We start from the raw sequence: 19,639 nt of genomic DNA on the forward strand, positions 1-19,639 counted from the left end.
TCTGGAACGCGGGGAAGCAGTGGGGTGCGGGTCACCCCCAGCTGCTCCCCACAGCCAGTGGGCGGGTGGTGGCTGGAGGCACCCCCATAACCCTGTCCTCCGGTCCTCCCAAGAACCTCTGGGCGCAGCCCAGCACCCTCAAGGGGTGCAAAGCCCCAGTCCCCGGGCGGCGCAGCATGGTGGTCAGCGGGGCGGGTCAGGGCGGTCAGCGGGGAGTCAGCTGGGCGGCAGCGGGAAGGTGGCGCGGGCAGGCTGGGCAGGCCGGGCAGGCCGGGCAGGCGTGGGGGGACGGGGTTGCGGGGCCCAGGCCACCCCAGAGCCATCCTGCTCGGAGGCCGGTGCCCCGGCCAGCAGGAGCGCGGCCAGCCTGGGGAAGGGCTTCCCCCCGGTCACCCCGGGAGCCCCGCGCAGCCATCGAGGGGCCCCCAGCGGCGGCCCAGAGGACCGGGCACGCCAGGACTGGGGCGCCGGCGTCTCCTGCTTTCCGCCGCGTGCAGGACCCTCGCTCTGCGGGACCCCCCGGGAGACCCCACGGGAGACCCCACGGGAGACCCACGGGAGACCCACGGGAGACCCACGGGAGACCCCACGGCCACGGGGGCGCGGGCACCGCCCGCACTGGGGCTTCGCAAGGCGCGGGCAGGGCCTGGGCTGCAGTGGCGTGTCCCATCCCGACTCCCCGCCCCGGTGTAGACGCGGGTCCAGGGTAGACCCGCCCCCAGAGCAGACACGCCCCCAGTGTAGACCCCCTCCCCCCCCCGTGTAGACCCGCCCCCAGCATAGACCCGCCCCCAGTGTAGACAAGTCCCCAGTGCAGAGACGCCCCCAGTGTAGACCCGCCTCCAGCATAGACCCGCCCCCAGTGCAGACACGCCCCCGTGTAGACCCGCCCCCAGTGCAGACCCGCCCCCAGTGTAGACCCGCCCCCTGCGTAGACCCGCCCCCAGTGTAGACCCATCCCGTGCAGACCCGCCCCCCGTGTAGACCCGCCCCCCATGTAGACCCGCCCCCGTGTAGACCCACCCCCGTGTAGACCCGCCCCCGTGTAGACCCGCCCCCGTGTAGACCCGCCCCCGTGTAGACCCGCCCCCAGTGCGCACACGCTTCGGGCACCTCCAGACGCTGCTGCGGCGCGGGGCATCCAAGACCGGCTTTTAAAAAGCCAAGCAGGGGCTGCTCGGACACGGGGCCCCCCTTGCAGCACAGAGGTTTGTGCAGCGCCAGCGTTCAGGAAAGGGGGGCTCGTTCCACCCCCACCTGTGACACCCCGCCGCAGACACGCTCCGGCTGGGCCCCTCGAGACCCGCACAGGGGCCCCCCCAGCAGACCCTCCCGCCCGGGCCACGGCCCCAGCGCGGGAGGGAGGGACGGGCCTGCACCCCCTCTGCGCGGAGCGCGCGCCCCGCGGGTCCAGGGCTCGGCACCCCCGAGGCGGGCGGCCAGGGGGCCAGACCCGGCCCGGTCCACCGGCGCCGGCAGCAGCTTGGGGGGCGGCTGGGCCGGAAGGAGGGTCACTCTCCAGGACAGAGGCCAGTTAGAGGGCGTGTTCACGTCATGAAAACCACGGAGTTGAACTTTCATGGGCAGAGCGGGGTCCCCCCCAGCCCGGAGCCCGAACTCCCAGTGGGAGTGCGCTGGGTGATGGGGCCTGTGAGCGGAAGCTCGGGTCGGGTGAGGTCACAGGGCCCCGGCCCTCCCTGTGGTGCACGAGCAGAGCGAGACCCGGGCGCCCCGCTCTGCGCACCAGAAGGTCCACTGAAGGCCACCGGTGCCCGCCGGGCAGCGGCCTCACTGGCACGGCGCGCGGGCACCCTGGCCTTGGGCGTCCAGCCTCCGGACCGCGGGGAACGAGGGAATGTTGTTCGCTGCCGTCCGTGGTGCCGGGGGTGGCGGCCGAGCTGAGCCGCGTGGGCACGCGGGAGCTGGCGCTTTGCCCCGTGGGGTCTGCTCCATCCGGCTCCCTCTTCAGGCCCATCTGCTCTCGCCCCCCCTCTGGGGCGGGCCCGCCCCGCTCTCGGCTGCGCTTAGGATGAGCCCAGCTCCGGGACGTGATCTTAGGACCCGGCGGGCCCTCGCCCCCGGCCTCTCCAGCCCTGGGCCCTGACTCTGACTCCGCTGCTAGACCGGGCCGAGCACTTTCCTGCCTCAGGGCCTTTGCACACGCTGTTCCCGCGTCTGAAATGCTTCCTTCGCCTTTTTGCCCGACAAATTCCTGGTCCTTCGGGCTTTAGCTTAAACAGATTTTGTTCCTCGGAAGGGTTTTTCTGATTCCACGCCGGTGCTCCCCTCAAAGCACCTGTCCCTTCTTCATTGTGTCCTCCCGGGGGGGAGAAAATAAAATATTGCTGCCTATTGTCTGTATCGTCCACTAGAGGGGACACCCCTCAAAGGCAGGTTCTGGTCTTGTTTCTCAGCGGGACCACCGTGGCCGCTGTGAGAATGGGTGATGAGTGGATGAACGGAAAAGTGCATGGCGGGAAGGTGGCGGGATGGACAGGTGGGTGGGTGGGCGGGGGACAGATGAACACATGAGTGACCACATGGATGTGCGACTCGATGGCTGGGTGCCTGCGTAGCTGGACCACTGAGTGAGTGACTGGACAGAGGAAGGATGGGCGGGCGGGTGGGTGGACGGTGGATGGCTGAATGGACGGCTGAACAAATGTGTTTATTAACAAGTAAATCTCTCTACCAGGCAACGACTCCGTTTACAACCAGCCACTGACCCCCGGAGGCGTGTGACCCTGCGAGAGTGAGTCAGCGCTCCGGCTCCGCTGACCTCAGGACGTGATCTAAGAATACACTTCTGAGGCTCTCATCGATGAGGCAGATGGGGGACCTCTTTAAATATTTATGTTTTTAAAGTGCCTAAGTTTGGAGACACCTCAAAAATAGCCCAGCTGTGATGGACTGTCTTAGAATACCTGCTCGAGGCGGCCAGCCGTACGGGAAGGGGGGAAAGAAGCTTTTGGAAAAGGGTGAAGGACACCTCCCCGCACCAGAGAGGGGTTCAGAAGACCGTGGGTGCCGTACCCAGGGGTGCAGGCAGCGGGCCCCTGCCGGGCAGTGACAGCTAAGAGTCTCGGAGCCCAAGCGTGCTCCTCCGAGAATGGCAAGGTCAGACAGGCAGGTGCCTGTGGCGAGGAAGCTGTGCTCATGTCTGCAGAACTCCTGGAGGTCACTCCCCCAGCGCCCTCCCTTGCCTGCTCCAGAGCTTGTCTTTGGACGGGAAATAATCCCTGTGAAGATGTGGTGACGCCGGGAGGCCCTGCAGACACCCGCACCCTGTTGCTGGCACCCCAATGGCATGGATTCTGCAAGGCATTAAGAGGAGGGATGAGTCACATTCCCAGATGTCTAGGGTGTCTGACCCACTAGGAGTGTCCGGGAGGCCGGCCAGGGAACCCCCTCAGGTCCTCACTTTGTCTCACAGGGACCTTGGCTGGGCGACCCTCGCCCCTCGATTCCTGCATACTCCACTGAGATGAGCGGGACACAGGGCGTCAAGTGCTGTACCCAGGTGGGCTTCCTGGAGGTAGTGTCTGCTCCTGGGGAGAGGGTCCACTGAGACTGGTGACCCAGATGGTGCTCAGGACTGGCGTAGTCTCCTTTGCAAGGTCTCCATGGTCATCGCCTGTCACCAAATCTAAAGGCTACCTACTTCGCTCAAAGTTGGAGAAAAAGTTGAAGCAGATGAAGGCACCTGTTCCAAAGGCAAATACCACCTCTTTTAAGAGTTAAGGGTCACACACAGGGGCAGCCGCCCAAACTAAGGGGCAGAACACGAAGCCCGGAAAGTCCCTGTGTAGATGGTCAGGTGACGTTCGACAGGGGAGCCACTGCCGCTCGGTGGGGACAGGACAGCCACAGGCTCCTCGGCACACGGACGCCAGCACAAAGGAATGAACCCTGAGCCAACAGCACCGCAGACGGGAGCTAGAGGGGGGCCGGGCCCGAGGCTGCCAGCTCCCCGTTGTAGACGCGGGCCCTGCAGGGCATGGGACAGCAGAGGCCCCAGGACCACAGGCTCCAGAAGCGAAAGTAAATAAGGGACGATGCCAGACTGAAGCGTCCGCGCACCCAGGAGCCCGCGCACCCGATGTTCCGACTACGGAAAAGACGACTCAACAAGAAGCCGAGCAATCTGCTCCAAAACCAGGCAAGAGACGCGACTAGATATTTCTCCAAAGAAAACTTAAAAACGGCCGACAGGTGCATGGACAGAGGCTCAGCAGCCCGGCTCAGCGGGCCTCAAGCGTCCACGCTGCTTGCACCCCGCCCACGCCCATCAGCCTGGCGACGGCGGTGGCGGGGCCCGAGCCGCCGGAGCCTCGGCGCTGCTGATGGGCGTGCAGCTTCTCTGGAAAATTAAAAATAGCACTGCCACAGTCCGGGCACCCCGCCCGCGGGCATCCAGCCCAGGGACGGAAAGCAGGACCCCGGAGAGAGGTGTGCACCCCGTGTTCACGGCAGCGTGTTCACAAGAACCAGGAGGCAGAGGCAGCCCGAGCCGCTGCTGGAAGAAGAACACGCACCCCCACCCCAGGACATCGCTCAGCCTGGGGGACAGGCATCCGACGCCTGCCACAACACGGGGGGCCTAGAGGACACATGCAGGTGGGTGAGCCAGACGCCAAGGATGAGCCCCACAGGAGCCACTGCCATGAGTGCGCAGTTGTTAGACTCATCGAGGCGGGAGGCAGAATGGTGGCGGCCGGGAGGAGGCAGGAGGGAAGGGCTGCGGTGGCTCAGGGTTTTGTTCTGCGGATGAGAAGGTTCTGGAAAGAGGCTGCACAGTGGTGTACAAACGGTTGACCTGCTTTAAAATGCTCAGGGTGGTCAAGTTTTTTTTTTTTTTGCTACAATAACAATAGTGGTTTGACAAGGATGCTAAAGACTCCTTGAAAGACAGGAACCGGGGCCTCCCCTGGTGGCTCAGCGGTTGAGCGCTGGGTTGCAAAGCTGCCCGCAGCCTCCGCAGCGCCGGTTCGATCCCTGGCCACTGGGCGAGGGTCCCACATGGCGTGTAGACCTCTCCTGCCGCCCGCTGCTCCCTTCAGCATGTACTTCAGTCCTTCTGCCTGCTCTGCTCCCCGCTCTGGCTCTGGTGAATTCTCTCACCCTCCCGCGCTTCTGACTATACCCAGTGCTTGTACAAATAAATAATAAATAAATCTTAAAAAAAAAAAAAAAAAAGGAACCGGAGGCTGAGGGTCCAGGCAGAGAGCAAGCCGAGGAGGTCAGTGGCCAGAAGGCCTCCAGCTGCAGCGACTTTGAGCCACAGCATGGACACGCGGCCAGGCAGAGCCGCCCTGGGCTGGAGCCGGGGGCGGGAAAGGGTGAGCTCACACACAGGGCCAGGCAGCGCGGCGGGAAACTGTCGGGGGGGGGGGGGGGGGGGGGAGCCGAGCCAGGAAGACATGGGGCGCTCGCTGGGGTGGGGTGGGGGTTGGCATTGCATCTCCCCGCGCTGGCCACCTGCCCGCCGTGGGCACAGGTGCGAGGAGCTTGCAGGTATGGACAAATGACCAGGGCCGGCAGCCTGCTTGGGGGTCCGGCCACATCTCCGTGTAAGAAGCGAAGCCGCCAAGTGCTGCCATCCCCGGGGGCCAGGGAGGGGGGGAGGGCATCTGTCTGGGCCCGGCCTGGGCGCTCCGGGGCCCATGGAAGCGCAAAGCTACCCACAGGGCAGTCGGGACGGACTTGCCATTTGGTCCACAGCTACTTCCTGCCAAACTGGCTCACGTTCACGTAAGAGAGAAACAGCCCCGGATGCAGCCCCTCCGCACAATCCGGATGCAGCCCCTCCGCACAATGGGGGACTCGGTCAAGAGGCCAGGCAGGTGGGCCTGGCCCACAGCTCCGCCTCGGCGCTCAGGGAAGTGCTGTGAAGAGCCAGGCAGTGCCTTCCCTGGGGAACTTTCCATTTTGAATCCCTGGGAGCTGACGAGCTGGTCAGATTGGTCAGCTCACTGTGGCTCACGCACAGGAAATAACGTGGGGGGGGGGGGCAGGGAGCCAGGGCTTATTTATAGAAGCCTCATTTTTGCTATTCATCAAAAAAATAAACACAACCCACCTCACACTAAAAATATGCATCTGGAGATCAACACTGAGGCCATGTTTGGCCGACTCCGTAGAGGAGCGGAGATTTCGCACTGCAGGAATTTCTCACAGGCGTTCCTAGAATAATCCGGGCCGGCGTGCCAGCGGGGATTTTTCCCCATTGACATTTTAAGCTGCTTGTCATCTCCCTGGTTCTGAAACTGGCAGAGGGAAGCCTCAGGCTTTGCTAGACGAGGACGGCTGTGACCTTCGCCACGTGACATCACCTCTCTGAACCGTGGCCCTTTGCAGAGTGAGAAGAGCGTCCACCTGCCAGGGAGGCGGTGAGGGCTAGTGAGATAATTAACCCACGAGGACACCAAGGAGACGCCACGCACCGGGGCCCCGCCAGCCCCAACGAGCCAGCGAGGGCCTTTGTCACCAGCTTGATGCCCGGAAGGCGGGCCTGGGGGTGGGGCCCTTGCACAGGGCCTCCGTGGGTGTCTCCCGGCCGGCTGCGTGCCAGAGACAGCAGGGCGGACGGGGCCCTGCCCGTGGGGGGCTGAAAGGCAGCAGTACCGAAGAGCGGAGCCCCGAAACTGCCCGGCCCTCGAAAGTGTCTCTCCTCGCGGCCACCCAAGAGGCGGCCCGGAGCCTGACCCCTTCCCCACCGCGGACGCCCACCGGCTCCTTACCCGTGAATGTGCAGGTGGTGGCGCCTCCCTTGTCAGATCCGCTGGCGGGACCGTGGCGCCAGGCTCTGCCGGGGTCAGCCGGCCCTTGGCTGCAAGGCCCGCGGCGGCGACGGAGCGCTGGGTGCGACTCCTGCTCCCTCTCCCTGCTGAGCGTGTTCCACAGCGTGGACCAGACACTCGCTAGTGCCCACCGCGGGAGCCCATCCTGCCCTTTCGGGGATGGGCTGCTGGGGTGATGGGAGCGTGTGTGCCACTGCGGGGCTCCTCTGAGACCCTGGGATGGGATGGCAGGAGGGAGGAGGGCCGCTCGGAGGGTGTCCACTCCTCGGTGGTGACTCTTAGGCTGGTTCCAATTCTTCCCTGTTCGCTCTGAAACCACTGCCTGCCTGCTCCGTCTGTCCATCTGCCTGTCCGCGCACCCACCCACCCGTCCACCCAGTACGCATTAAACTTCCAGTGGGTAGCAAGTTCCCTGGGGTCAGGAGGACCAAGGGACGGGGTTCTGACCAGAGTGCCCTGCACACAGTAGGCTCACGCACACAGTAGGCTCACGCACACCCATGGACACTGAGCGAGCACAGGTGGCCACGTTGCCGTTGCCGGGGTGGGTAGGACAGTGTTGGGGGAGGGGTAGCCTTGAGGAGGCTGTTCCACAGGCTCAGCCTCCACTGCTGATCTGGGGGCCGCTGGGGGGCCTGCTGGGGCCCCCACAGGCCTATCAGGCGCTGCCATTTGCATTTCTCTGATTACAAGTCAAGCTGTCTTTTCTGGATATTCAGCCCTTCTTAACCTACCCACTCTGGTCTTGTGCCAGGTTTCCTACTAGTGCGCCGTCTTTTTGTTTTTTCACTGATCTGCAAATGCTTCTATTTTAGGGTGAGGGAAGGGGTTCCTGGCTGCATACGCCGATGACTCCCCCACTTCATTAGTTTCCTTTGCGCTTTGTTGATGGCCTTTTTCTTCTGTGAAAGTTCACCTTTTTCCTCCGTAGTTTTGGGTTAGTATTATGCTCAGGACGCTTTTCTCAGGAGCACACGAGTGTCCACCTCATTTCCGTCCAGAATATCTATGATTGTTTTTGCGCTTTAATGACTCGGCTGCATTCTGGGCTCTAAAGGGGCTTTTCCTCATGGCCGTTGGTCACTCCCAGCCCGAGACGCACCCCGGCCTCCTGCGCTCAACCTCGTCCAAAGTTCCTTCAGGGCCCCTCCTGGGCGCGTCTGCCAAGCAATTCCTGGAACAGCCGAGTGGCCTCTGCAGGTCGGAGGCTTTCACTGGAGTTATGGCTCCTGGAAGGGGCACCTTAGAATGTGCGTCTGGACAGCCTGGCCTTCTGTCTGTGCGTGAAGCGCAACTCCACTGATCTGACTGGCCCTTGGGGGGCTCAGCATTCTGTTCCTGCTGGGACTCGGCTCCTGCTAGGGGCCCCTCGGCCTCTCTGGACCCCTGTCCTCTGAACTGGGTCTTCCATCCACGATAACTTGGAGCAGCCCCGGGTGGCTCCCAGGGCAGTCTGCAGAGATGTTCAGGCCCTGAGTTCTCTGAGCCCTCTCGGGGCCCCCTGCACTGGGGAGCTGGGTGCCACCTGGGAGGATGCTCAGGAAGCTGGGGGCCCAAGGGAGCAGCACCGCCCCACAGCCCGTGAGGGAGCCATCTTGGAGGGGCCTCCGCCCTGTGGGGCCTTCAGATGAGACCACCAGGCTGGAGCCCCTCACTGGCATTTCTGGCCCGCGGAAGGAAACTGATGACAAACAAGGATGTTTAAGCCCTCAGTTGCGGGTGGCTGGCAGGTGGCGGCGCGTGGCAGCATGGAGTCCACCCTGATCTGCGGGCCCACAATGTGGTGTGCTCCTCCGTGGACCCTCAAGCTGGCCTGGTCTGTGTCCGCACTGAAGGCCCCAGGGAGCTTCCCTGGACCTGCCCTGGGGGGTCTCGGAGCCTCGCTGGCCGCGGGCATTGTTCAAGGACTGTGTGCCCCACCAGGCTCTGCGGCCAGCCTGTGGGCAGCGCCCGCCGGGCTGGCCAGAGCGGGTCCCTCTGCTGTGTCTGTCAGTCCCTCGGGCGGGTGCGGGGGTGTCAGGTGTGGCTTCACGCTGCAGTTCCCGAGGACAATGAACATGAGTGCGTTTCCATGTGAGTCTTAGGCCCCCTCTTTGAAAATGCCTTTGGAGGGTTTCGGGTGAATGGGGGGGCTCCCCTCTCCCCCAGCCCACGCTGACGGGCCTCCCCGGCAGGGCGCCCAAGCACACAAAGAAGCGTCTGGCAAGTTATCAGCACAGAGGAGGCCTCCTGACCCTTTCCCCAAAGGCTCCTTTTGAGGAGCTGTGTCCTCAGCTTCCAGCCGGCTCCGGGGGCCCTTCTCGGTGACAGCTTCTGAGATGGCTTTCGGGGAAGGGAGCGTCCGGTTACAGGCTCAGACCCTTTGAGAAGCCGGTGGGGGGGTGCTCGGAGGACCGGGGCTGCCCGGCCCTTTGTCCGCGCTGGAGGAGAGCCCTGTTATCAGACACGCCCCACTTCACAAAGGTGGGGCCTCCCGCCCCCCTGATGCTCAGAGAGGCCCAAGGGCCTCTCAGCAGAAGAAAGGAGCGTGGGTGGGGGTTTCACTCACTCAGCGAGTGTCCCCAGCCCGCCCGCCCAGCCCTGCATGGTCCCAGGCCCAGGGCCCAGCCGCCGTCACCTGGCGGTCACGTCGCAGACAGGACGGGGGTGTCCGAGAGATGCAAGTTACGAGTCTTGGACACCGCTGGGGGGATGGAAAGTGGGGGTCACCTTGGCCAACAGCTTGGCAGTTTCTTAAAGAGTCAAACCAGCGCTGGCCCCGGCCCGGAGCTCCAGCCGCAGGGAAGTGGGCCGTCGAAGCCCCGCTGGCCGCAGCTCCGGTCTGCAGGGGTCCAAGCTGTGCATGGCCCGGGGTCTTCCCGGGGGGTGGACACCAGAAGGGGACACTGTCCTCACCTTGGGGCAGACTCAGTGCAAGAGCGTGTGGGCGGCAGGCGTGGACGTGGGCGAGCCCCCCACACCTGGTGGCGGCTCAAAGACAACTTGGGAGGGAAGCTTCCCAGGGGCAGGACGGGAGGGGGCAGGAAAAGTGAGCCGTCCTCTCAGCAAACCAGCCCGACTCCAAAGGGAGACGCTTCACCGAGAGCAACGAGCAACCCCCAAGAACACTACGGACACCCCTTGCTCGGGCAGGTCTGGGCCCGGGGTCGCCTGCCTGCACCTGCAGCGTGTCGACAGGCCGGGCCTTTTACACGCAGCCCTTGCCTGCGGGGTGCACGCTGACGGCCTCTCTCAGTGCACTCGCCCCTGCCCCTGCATGGGAAACCGCTGAGACCTTTCTCAGGGGGAAGCCAAGGACCCCACGCTCTGAACCCCATCATCCGAACCCCATCACTCGCTCACAGATGGTCTGAGAGCAGGTAGAATTAGTCCTCGGGGGCGGGGTGGAGGGGTTGCTGGGGAACGGGGGCCGAGAGGCGTGTGCTGCATCTCAGAGGGGTGCAGCCGGCACAGATGTACGAAAGTGTCCAGCTGACAGCTCGGGCAGAGCAGACACTTCCCGCAGGTGACCTCCTCCTCCATGCAAAACAGCCAGTGGCCTGGAGGCGTCGGGCTGCGGCAGGAGGGACTGGTGTGGGGGGCGGAGCTGAGCTGCCCCGGCTCCCGGGAGTCACCCATTGGGAAGGCCATGGCCTGGGCAGGGGAGCTGGGCTCTGGGCCCCCAAAGTGGCCTCCAAGGTGGTAACTTCCTGCTTGACCTGGAGGGGTGGAGAGAGCGGGACTTGGAGGGGCACGCCCAGCTCTGCCGGTCCCACCTCTGCTGGTCCCACCTCTGCCGCCAAACTGCCGGTGACCTTGGGAAGATCCATCGACCTCTCCGGCCTCGGTTTCTCCTGTTGCCAGGAAAGGGGAGGACTGCACCCGCCGCGTCACTCAGGGGTCCCCAGGTCTCTTCCAGGACTTTCGTCCGCCCCTTCAAGTGCAGGAGCGCGCCCGCCCCGCCTCTATCACGATCCTGGCGTCACGGTCTAGAGACTTCCTCCTGCCATAGCGGCCGGCATCTCTCCGGAAGGGAGGCGCCCTGAGGTCAAGACTCCACACGGGTCTCAGCTGGGCCCTTCGAACCACCCTGCAAGCTTCGGCCAATGGAGAGGAGCAGTTGTTTGTATTCTTAGTCACTCCCTGTGTAATTTACAACCTCTGCGAGCTGCTGTGACGAGGAATGCCGGTCTCAGATGCCAGCTCGGGGAGAGGTCGCGCAGGCTTGTCCGTCTCATCAGTGATGGCGCTCAGCCTCCTACAGCCGGGGAGGAAATGTCCAGCGCTCGAGCAGGGGCAGGCCAGTCCCCGGGGACAGGAGGGACGAGACAGCCGCCCCTCCGGCCTCCCTCCCCGTCTAATCGCCAGAGAAAGCTCCTACTCAGGGACTTCCCACGGAACTTTCTGGAGTCTTCCTCACAACAGCCAAGCTCAGCAAAAGCCAGGAAGGCTGTTGGGCCTCCCCGGTGGCGCAGCGGTTGAGCGCTGGGTTGCGAAGCTGCCCGCGGCCTCTGCGGCGCCGGTTCGATCCCCGGCTGCTCCCCGGCCACCTGAGGAGGGTCCCGCATGGCGCGCAGACCTCTCCTGCCACCCGCTGCTCCCCTCAGCAGTGTCCTTCGGTCCTTCTGCCTGCTCTGCTCCCCGCTCTGGCTCTGGTGGATTCTCTCACCCTCCCGCGCTTCTGACTGTACCCAGTGCTTGTGTAAATAAATAAATAAATCTTAAAAAAAAAAAAAAAAAAAGCCAAGAAGGCTGAGACGCTTCCCAACTGAGACCAGAGACCCGCCAGCTGAGCCCGGAGCCCTGGGCCAGCTGGGCAGGGAGGACGTTGGGTGGGAACTGTGGACACGGCAGGGAATATGGGCTGGGGTGGACACCCGGCAGGGAGTCGGGTCACTGGGGGCTGCGCGGCACCCACGGTGAGACAGAGCGGTAGGGCGAGCTGGGGTGGGGGCCTCTGTACCGCCGTGGGGCGGATCTGTGAGATTCAGGCCGTTCCTGAAGAAACCGTTTATTTAAGCAAAACAGCAATGATGGTGATGACTATCCAGTGACCACGGGCAGGGAGGGAGCCCGCGGGAGAGCTGGGGGGCGCCAGGGGGAGGAGGGCAGCGCCCCGCCACGGGCCACCAGCCCCGAGCCGGCCCGGCCCGACCTTACCCGGCTGCCGTGAGAGCTGACGAGGGGCGGGGACCACATGACCCCGAGTCACCCCACGGTCACTCTAAATCTCTACCTGCCCGCGTTTACCTACAAGGAGGCGTCACACACACTGTGCAAAGCCGCTGGCTGGAGACTCTCTCCGTCCCGTCTCTCCACCCACCTGGGAGGAGCCTCCCGCGCTCTGCCCGAACCCCAGACATATTCCCACTTGAAATTGCTTCTGTATCACGCAGCGCGAGGGGACCAGCGTCCCGAGCCCCCAGGCCTGAGACCGAGGCTCTGGAACATGGTTTCCTGACCCCCTGCGCCACGCGGGCCTCCTCCAGCTCTGGGGGTGGGAGGGGGAGCGGCCGGGGCGCTGGGGTGGGTAGGGAGCGTGACCTGGACAGACACTCCTAAGAGCACGAGACGAGAGGCGGGGCGTGCCGGGAGCCCTGGGGTGCAGGGGGGCGCTGATGCTCTGCTTAGAGGAGCCGCGTGTGCCACGACCCCAGGAGCGGAGAACAGGGGACACGACGCGGGATGGCAGGGAGGACCTGTGAGCTGAGTGGAGCGAGTAGGGGCTGGGCGTGCGGGGATCCGAGAGGCACTAAGGCCACTGAGGGGGAGGAGGCACGGCGGGCAGGAGGGCTGGAGTGGGGGCACTGCCAGGAGAGCAGGGCGCAGGCCTGAGGACTGCAAGGAGCTGGAGCAGCCCAGGCAGGGGTGGGGGTGGTGGGAGTGCGGGGCAGAGCACCCCGCAGCTCTGACGGCATGAGGCTGGAGCCCAGAGGGGCAGAGCTGGGGCTCCCGGGCCACCCTCCCGCACGAAGCCGGCCCAGCGGTTTGCAAGCAGAAACACGGGTGCAGTCAGGGCCCCCCCACCCGCTTCACCCCACACTTGAAATTGCTCCAACCTCCGGCTGCCGACTGTCCAGGAAACACAATGCAATAGAAATTAGGCCCGATTATACGCCTCCTTTCTGTCAGTTCCGTCAGCAGCTCCATTTCCACCACACGCGGCGCGCTCAGACTGGCGTGAAGTGTGTGTGAATGCATCAAACACCATTATACACCCAGGGCCCGCGTGGGCGGCAGCAATTCCGCTTGCGAGTAAAAGGGGGAGTTTAAACCTGAGGTGTCAAGGGTAGTGGTTGCTGGTCACACCCAGAGGCAAAGGGGGTGCAGCTGGAGACAGGAACCGTCCAGGGAGCCGCTGGCCGGGTGGGGCGGCCGGGCCTGGGGCCTGCCGGGCTCAGCTGCCCGTGAGTCCCAGAGCCCTGAGCCCCAGGGAGAGGCCCGAGGGCGGAATGACACGCCCCACAGGCTGCAGCCGGGGGCAGCGATGTTCCCGGGCGCTGCGTCTGCACACGCGTGGGCTCCGGAAGGCCGAGCACGTGACCCTGGTCACTAGTGTGCCGGAGGCCACATGGCTGCGACCAGAAGGGTCCCACGGGTTGGACAGCTTTTAATGACACCGCGGCACGCAGCTCGGGCCCTCCACTCGTGAGCCTGGCCGGGGGCCGAGGGCCATGCTGGACTCTGCGTGGTGAGCCAGGCAAAGGCAGGCCCAGCAGAGGTGGGAGGCACATGGGCCACGCCCAGCAGCCAGGCCTGCACAAAGGGCTACCCTCTGCGGGGGGAGGCGGCCCAGAGCAAGGCCCTGGCTCCTCGTCCGCTGCCCAGCTCTGCGGGTCTCACCTCTCCATGTGCGAGCCTCAGCACCCCCTCTGCGTGGTGGGCGTGGCCACCCATGGTCACAGGGCACTCCTGGGGTGTGAGTGTGGGCACATTACTTGCTTTTTCTGTATCTCAATCTCCCTGTCTGTCAAAGGGGACTTTTTTTTTTTTAAGATTTATTTATTTTGGGGCCTCCTCTGGTGCGCAGGCAGTTGAGTGTAGCGCTGTGAAGCTGTCTGCAGCCTCTGCAGCACGGGTTCCATCCCGGCCGGCCGGCAAGAATCCCACATGGCGCAGCAGACCTCTCCTGTCTCCCCCGCTGCTCCCCTCGGCAGTGTATTTCAGTCGTCTGCCTGTTCTGTTCCCTACTCTGTCTCTGGGGAATCCTCTCACCCTCCCATGCATCTGGCCTGTACCCCGGGTCTTGCATGCATATATAAATAAATCTTTAAAAAAAAAGATTTATTTTTATACAAGCCAGCTGGGAATTGAACCTGTGCTGCAGAGGCTGTGGACAGCTTCACAGCGCTGCGCTCAACCCACTGCACCACCAGGGAGGCCCTCAAAGGGGACTTTTAATATGATCAGATTAACAAGCGCTAGGAGTATGCACAGGTTTGCAACAGTGCCTGGGACAGAAGGAGGCAGCAAAAACGGTCAGTTCCCACTGTCCATTCATCCATTCCCCACCAGCCATCCAAGTGTCCACCCATCCGCTCACCCATCTATCCATCGATCCATCCAGACAGTCAATGTCCCTCCAGCCTGCCAAATGTCCAGTCAGCCAGCCCCGCCACGCCAGCCCTGAAAAGGGGCCAGAAAAACTAGTCCATCGAATGCAGCCGCTGTGATGAAAGCAGCTGTGAGACCTGGCCCGCCACGTGCCCGGAGGGGAGTGAGAGCTGGGTGCGTGCAGCGGCAGCATGAAGTCGAGGGGACGGGGTGTTGGGATCCCAGGCACGGGGTTTACTTAGTCAAAATCAGGAAAGTTCCACAATGTAAATCCAACATAAACCCACACAGGCTGCAAACGCCGTGAGAGCAGAGGTTCTAGGTCCCTGCCCCCCACAATGAGGCCGAGCTGTGGCTTTTCTGGACACTCGTGATGCCCCCGGCTGCTGGCACTGGCCGGCAGACGCATCTGCGTGTGTTGAAGTTGGACGGGGTTGTGCACCCAACGGTGGAGCTGGGAGCCAGGTGCACAGGAGCTCAGCAGACAGCACTGAAGGGGATTATCAAGAAAAGAAAGTCACCTCGAGGAGGAGCGAACACAGTTGCACATCACCTAACTGGGGAGACTCACTACCCAGAATGTACCAGGAGTGCCTACGATTCCACAGCAAAAGACAACAGGCCCCACAAAGTCAGGCAAGGCATCCGACAGACACATCAATGGCGAACAAGCACGGAAAGGCGCGCCGGGTCATTAGTCGCCGGGCAAACGCAATCAAAACCCAGAGGCTGCCATTGCACACCTGCGAGGCCGCCATTGCACACCTGCGAGGCCGCCATTGCACACCTGCAAGGCTGACTGGCATGAAAAAGAGACAAGCAGATAAGAAGTGTGGGCAGGGACGTGGAGGAAGCAGAGCCCTGGGTACCTGGAAATGTAAATGGAGCAGCTGCCTCAGGAAACATTTGGCAGTTCCTCAAAATATTACAGACGTGCTCCAGCAGGCCCTCCTTCAAGCAGAGAGCGGAAAGACTTGAAAACAGGGGCTTAAACACACACTTGTATGCAAATTTTCATGGTAGTAATATTCACAAAAGCCAGAGGGCAGCTCAGGTGTTGACAGATGAACGGAGAAAGGAACCGCGGTTGATGTGGCCGGTGGACCATTATTCAGACACGGAAGAGCGAGGTTCTCGCTCCGGCGGGCACGCGGGTGCAGCCCGGACACACAGCCGTGAACCGTGGCAGGCGTAAAAGGGCGAGTGTTGTCTGATTCCCCTCCTGGGAAGTACCCAGAAGAGTCAAATTCGGAGAGAAGGAAGTAGCACGGCCGTCGCAGGGGCTGGAGGCGGGAAAGGCGGAGAGACCGCTAAGCAGGGCCACTTGCCAAGCACGAAATGCGATGCTACATCCGCACCATCTCAGTTAGCATCAAGAAGGCAAAACGCAAAAGCAAGGCCCTCACTCAACCGACGCGGCCTCTGCTGCGCAGTCCCCAGATCTCGGAGCCGTCGGCGATGCCTCTCCCACTCTCAGAACCCACGCTGGACACGTGGCCAAGTCCCGTCCACTCTGCTTTCAAACTATACCCGGAACCTGACCTGCCGCCCCCCTCCCACGGCGCCAGCGTCTCCACCACCCGGATGATCAAAAGACCCTCCCAGCCACGCTGTCCCCAGGCCTCTCGGCGGCCGTCGGATGCTGCTCCCCAGATCCCGCCAGCTCCCGCCTCGCCTGCGCCAGGCCCCCCGGGCTCAGGCTCACCTAGCCAGAGCCTGGACAGTGGCTGAGGCCCGTCGCAGGCCCCTCCCTACCTCCCTCCCGCCCCCCACCTCTTGCCTGTCCAGATAACCTCCTGCAGCGTGACCCACCTGGCTCAGGGCTTCTCACCTGCAGCTCCCCCGCCACCCACTACATGAGGTGTCCCCACGCCGCCATCCGCCAGGGCTCTCCAGCCGCCCCGTTTACCCCACGGGCCAGCTGCACCCCTTCCCCGCTTTACTCCTCCCCACAGAACGAGTCACCGGCCACGCGTCTGTGCTTAGCCCGGCCACGCGGCCACGGGAGCCGTGAGGGCAGGGCCGTCCCGCCATCCCTGCTGGTCCCACAGTCCTGGACCAGGCGCCCCATGCCAAGCGGCTCCACCGCTTCAGCCGCATCGCAAAGTTATAAATGAAACATTCAGGAGGGGCTGATGGACTCCCAGGGGGAGTAACAGGCCCTCGGCACACAGCCTGCTGCCCGGCTCACGTCTGTCTCTGCAGCTGTCAGTTCGGGGCCTGAGATGGCGCCGCGCCTTAGTTTCCTCACCTGGAAGCAGGCAAACTCGCAGCCGTGGAGCCTGCAAGCGTGACCGTCACAACAGCCCCGGCTACGGATGCGTCCGGGTGGGGAGCAAGCTGGCCGAGGTCTCGGGTGCAGGCGGCCGCCCTGGGGCTCGGGCTCAAGGCCACAGCAGCAGAGGGGGCGCCCCGCCTCACCGCAGGGGCAGGGGCAGGGACGAGGCCCCGTCTGACTCTTCAATGCTCTGCTTTATTATTTCCCATCTACCCGCTGATGCCAGGGGAGGGGTGCACGCCAATGGGGTTGGTGGCGCCCCGATTCCAGAATAGCTGTACCCGGGCCCCAGGGAGCTAGTCCAGAAAGCAGGGCAGTGCCAGGTCCTGGGCTTCTCCACCTGCCCGACCCCTCCCTCCCGGGCCTGGGGCGATGCGTCTCAGTGTCGCTTCTAGAAAAAGGCCAGACGGGGCTGTTGAGGGAGACTTCAGGATAAGTTTCTCCACGGGAATTCAAAAGGAAAGAATTGGGGGGGATACAAAGGCGGGCGCCCCAGCAGCTCTGCCCGGGTGGCAGGCAGGGCACGGAGGCCCACCGGGCACCGGCGGGGGACGCGGCTGTTGCTAAGCGAGGCGGCCCCAGCCTGTCCCGCGGGAAGCTCGCTGCACACCCTCTGCACTGGCGGGGGAGGCGTCCAGGAAATGGTGCTTGGGTCATTTATTTTAAAATTATTGGTATAAAAATATCCAGGGTCTGATTTATGTGCAGGGACTCCCCCTACCCGCTCCGGTCCAAGTCGGAGCCTCCCTGGCGCCCCCCACCCGCGGCAAGTCCCCACGGTTTCCATTAAGACCGCAGCCCCAGCAGACACTTTATGCTGCAAATAAATCTCCAGAGCAGCACGGAAATATTCTGTGTATTAATAGCGCCAGAGAAAACATCCCCGCGCCTCGGGCCGCCGGGGCCGAGCAGCCGCAGGGCTGGGGAGATGCCCTCTCGGGATCGGGGAACGGGGCGCCGGCAGGGGGTCCCTCCGCCGGTTCGGGGTGGCCTCTCGGTGCGCCCGTGACCGCGGCACCAAAGTCCCCTCCCGCCCCCGCCCCTCCCTGGGGACAGCGCGGGACGCGTCCCCACCGCGGAGACCCGGGCAGGTCTCCCGCCCCTCGCGCGCCCCTAGGCACCCCAATCCCCAGCCTCCCCGACGCCCCACGGGGCGCTCGGCTTCCTCGCCGCCCCCCCTCGCCGCCCCGAGCGCTCCCCGATACTCACGGTCCGCGGGGGCTTCCCGGGGGCACAGCCCTTCGAGGCCGATGTCGCCCTCCAGCATGGCGCGGCTGGCTGCGGCTCCGGTGCGCCCCGGGCGCACGGGCTCCAGGGGCGGGGGAGGGGGACAGTCACCCCAGGAGCTCCGCGACGGCGCGGGCCGGCTCGGCTCCGGCTCGGCGGGCCGGGGTCTGAGCCCAGACGGACGGGACCGGCCCCCGCCTTCCCGGGACGCAGGACCCGAAGCCGCGCGCGCAGGAGCCCGACTCGGCCGCCCTCGCGCGCCCCGGCGCCGCTCCTCCCCGCGGCCTTTTGGGCTGGGGTCCCGGGCCAGCCTCCTCCCTCCCCGCAGCCGGCTACCTGCGGACCCCGCCCCCGCCCCGCCCCGCCCGCCGGGAGGACGCGAGGGCGCCCCGGACACGCGCGCGGGCGCAGGGCGCTGGGGAGGAGCGGCCGCCAGACTGGCCGCGGGTCCCGCCCGCCCCCGGCCTCCCCCGGCCTCCCCCGGCGGCGCCTCCGTCCGCGCCGAACCGGCTTCTCAGCCCGGGAGGCGGGGAGGGGGCTGTGGGGTCCCGAACGCCCCTGTGGGCGCGCCCCAGGCAGGACGCAGGGAAGGGGTGCTGGTGGGGGGGAGGGGACGGAGGCTCCCGTCCTGGGGGACAGGCTGTCTCGTGGGTGGCCTGTCCGCCTGGGGAGGGGACTCTGGCCCCTCCCTTCGGCCCGCGGACCCTAATTCATCACTCTGAGCTTGTAAGAAGATGGAGGTGAATCAGGAACGGTCAGGAGGGGGAGAGGCTACAGGCCGGTGCTTGAGCTCGAACCCCAGGCCCTGCAGAGCTGGATCTGGGAAAATGAAAGCTGCCCGCAGTCGACAAGCCCCGTTCTTGAGGACTCCCGCTGGGGCACAGGCAGGGGCGTCTGCCCCTCCACCCTCGCCTCAGAGAGGACGGCTCCAGCCCTGGTCCTCTCAGCGGGCGGAGAGGCAGGCGCCAGGGAGAGCGCAGACCCACCCGGAGCTGCTCCGGGATCTCAGCCCTCATCCCCGTGGCACCTCCAGATAAATACAATAAATTCTGGGGCAAAACTACTTTAAACAACATGTCGAGCAGCCCCTGACCACAGCGTGCGCGCCGGCGGGCCAGTGTTGGAACAGGGCTCGCCCGCCCGCCCTGTGGAAGGATCGTCCCATGCCGCCCACACCCCAAAGCAGAAGGAGGCCGTGCCGGGAGCCTGCGAGCCCCAGGGGCCCCGATAGTCCACCAACGGGTGACGTGTAACACCCATGAGCTGCCTGCTCTGGCTGGCCCTGGGTGGGGACAGACCACATGCCCACCCAAGGCGTCGGAGGCGCTGCCTCCTGGTCTCGACAGGCCCGCTGGGATGGGTGCCGGACGGGGAGCAGAAAGGCACATGGTAGCAGCAAGACCAAAAAGCTGGCTGCATAGGGCGTTGCTCCCTGCCACCCCCCCAAGCCCAGTGTCCAGGAGGGGGGGCTCCAGCTCCGTCCTCCCAGCATTGGAGAGGTCACCTGCCCCCACCCTTGGCGGCCGATCCCTCTCGGGCTGGACAGGGCGTGGAGGCCGGCACCTGAGGGTCCTCTTCTCTGCTGGGGCCCCCCAGCTGCAGAGGCTGCTAAGAGGCCGGGCCTGTGGCCCCCAAGATCAAGCGCGGGCGCTCGCTGGGACGGCGAGATAGCTCAGGGCGCTTCTGACTCAAGCCCTGCGCGGAGCAGAGATAAAAGCTCATTTTTCTTGGAAGGGCCTGATAGCCGACGTGATCCATGGCAATAGCGCGGCTGTGTAAATACACAGAGAAAATTTTAGAA

The 19,639-nt window shown here is 64.4% G+C and overlaps 1 protein-coding gene across 1 annotated transcript in view; it reads right to left on the bottom strand.

Moving 5' to 3' along the window:
• Positions 1-17,878, bottom strand: part of ANO1 (anoctamin 1) — a gene marked incomplete at its 5' end in the record, with an annotated part of 98,662 nt that extends 80,784 nt beyond the window's left edge. The window contains one exon of the mRNA XM_084245911.1: positions 17,821-17,878. Coding sequence (XP_084102037.1) covers positions 17,821-17,878 — 58 coding nt within the window. The remainder of the gene's footprint in view (positions 1-17,820) is intronic.
• Positions 17,879-19,639: the final 1,761 nt, after the last annotated feature.

Source organism: Talpa europaea, assembly GCF_964194135.1.
Source record: "Talpa europaea genome assembly, chromosome: 1".
Classification (NCBI taxonomy): Eukaryota; Metazoa; Chordata; class Mammalia; order Eulipotyphla; family Talpidae; genus Talpa; species Talpa europaea.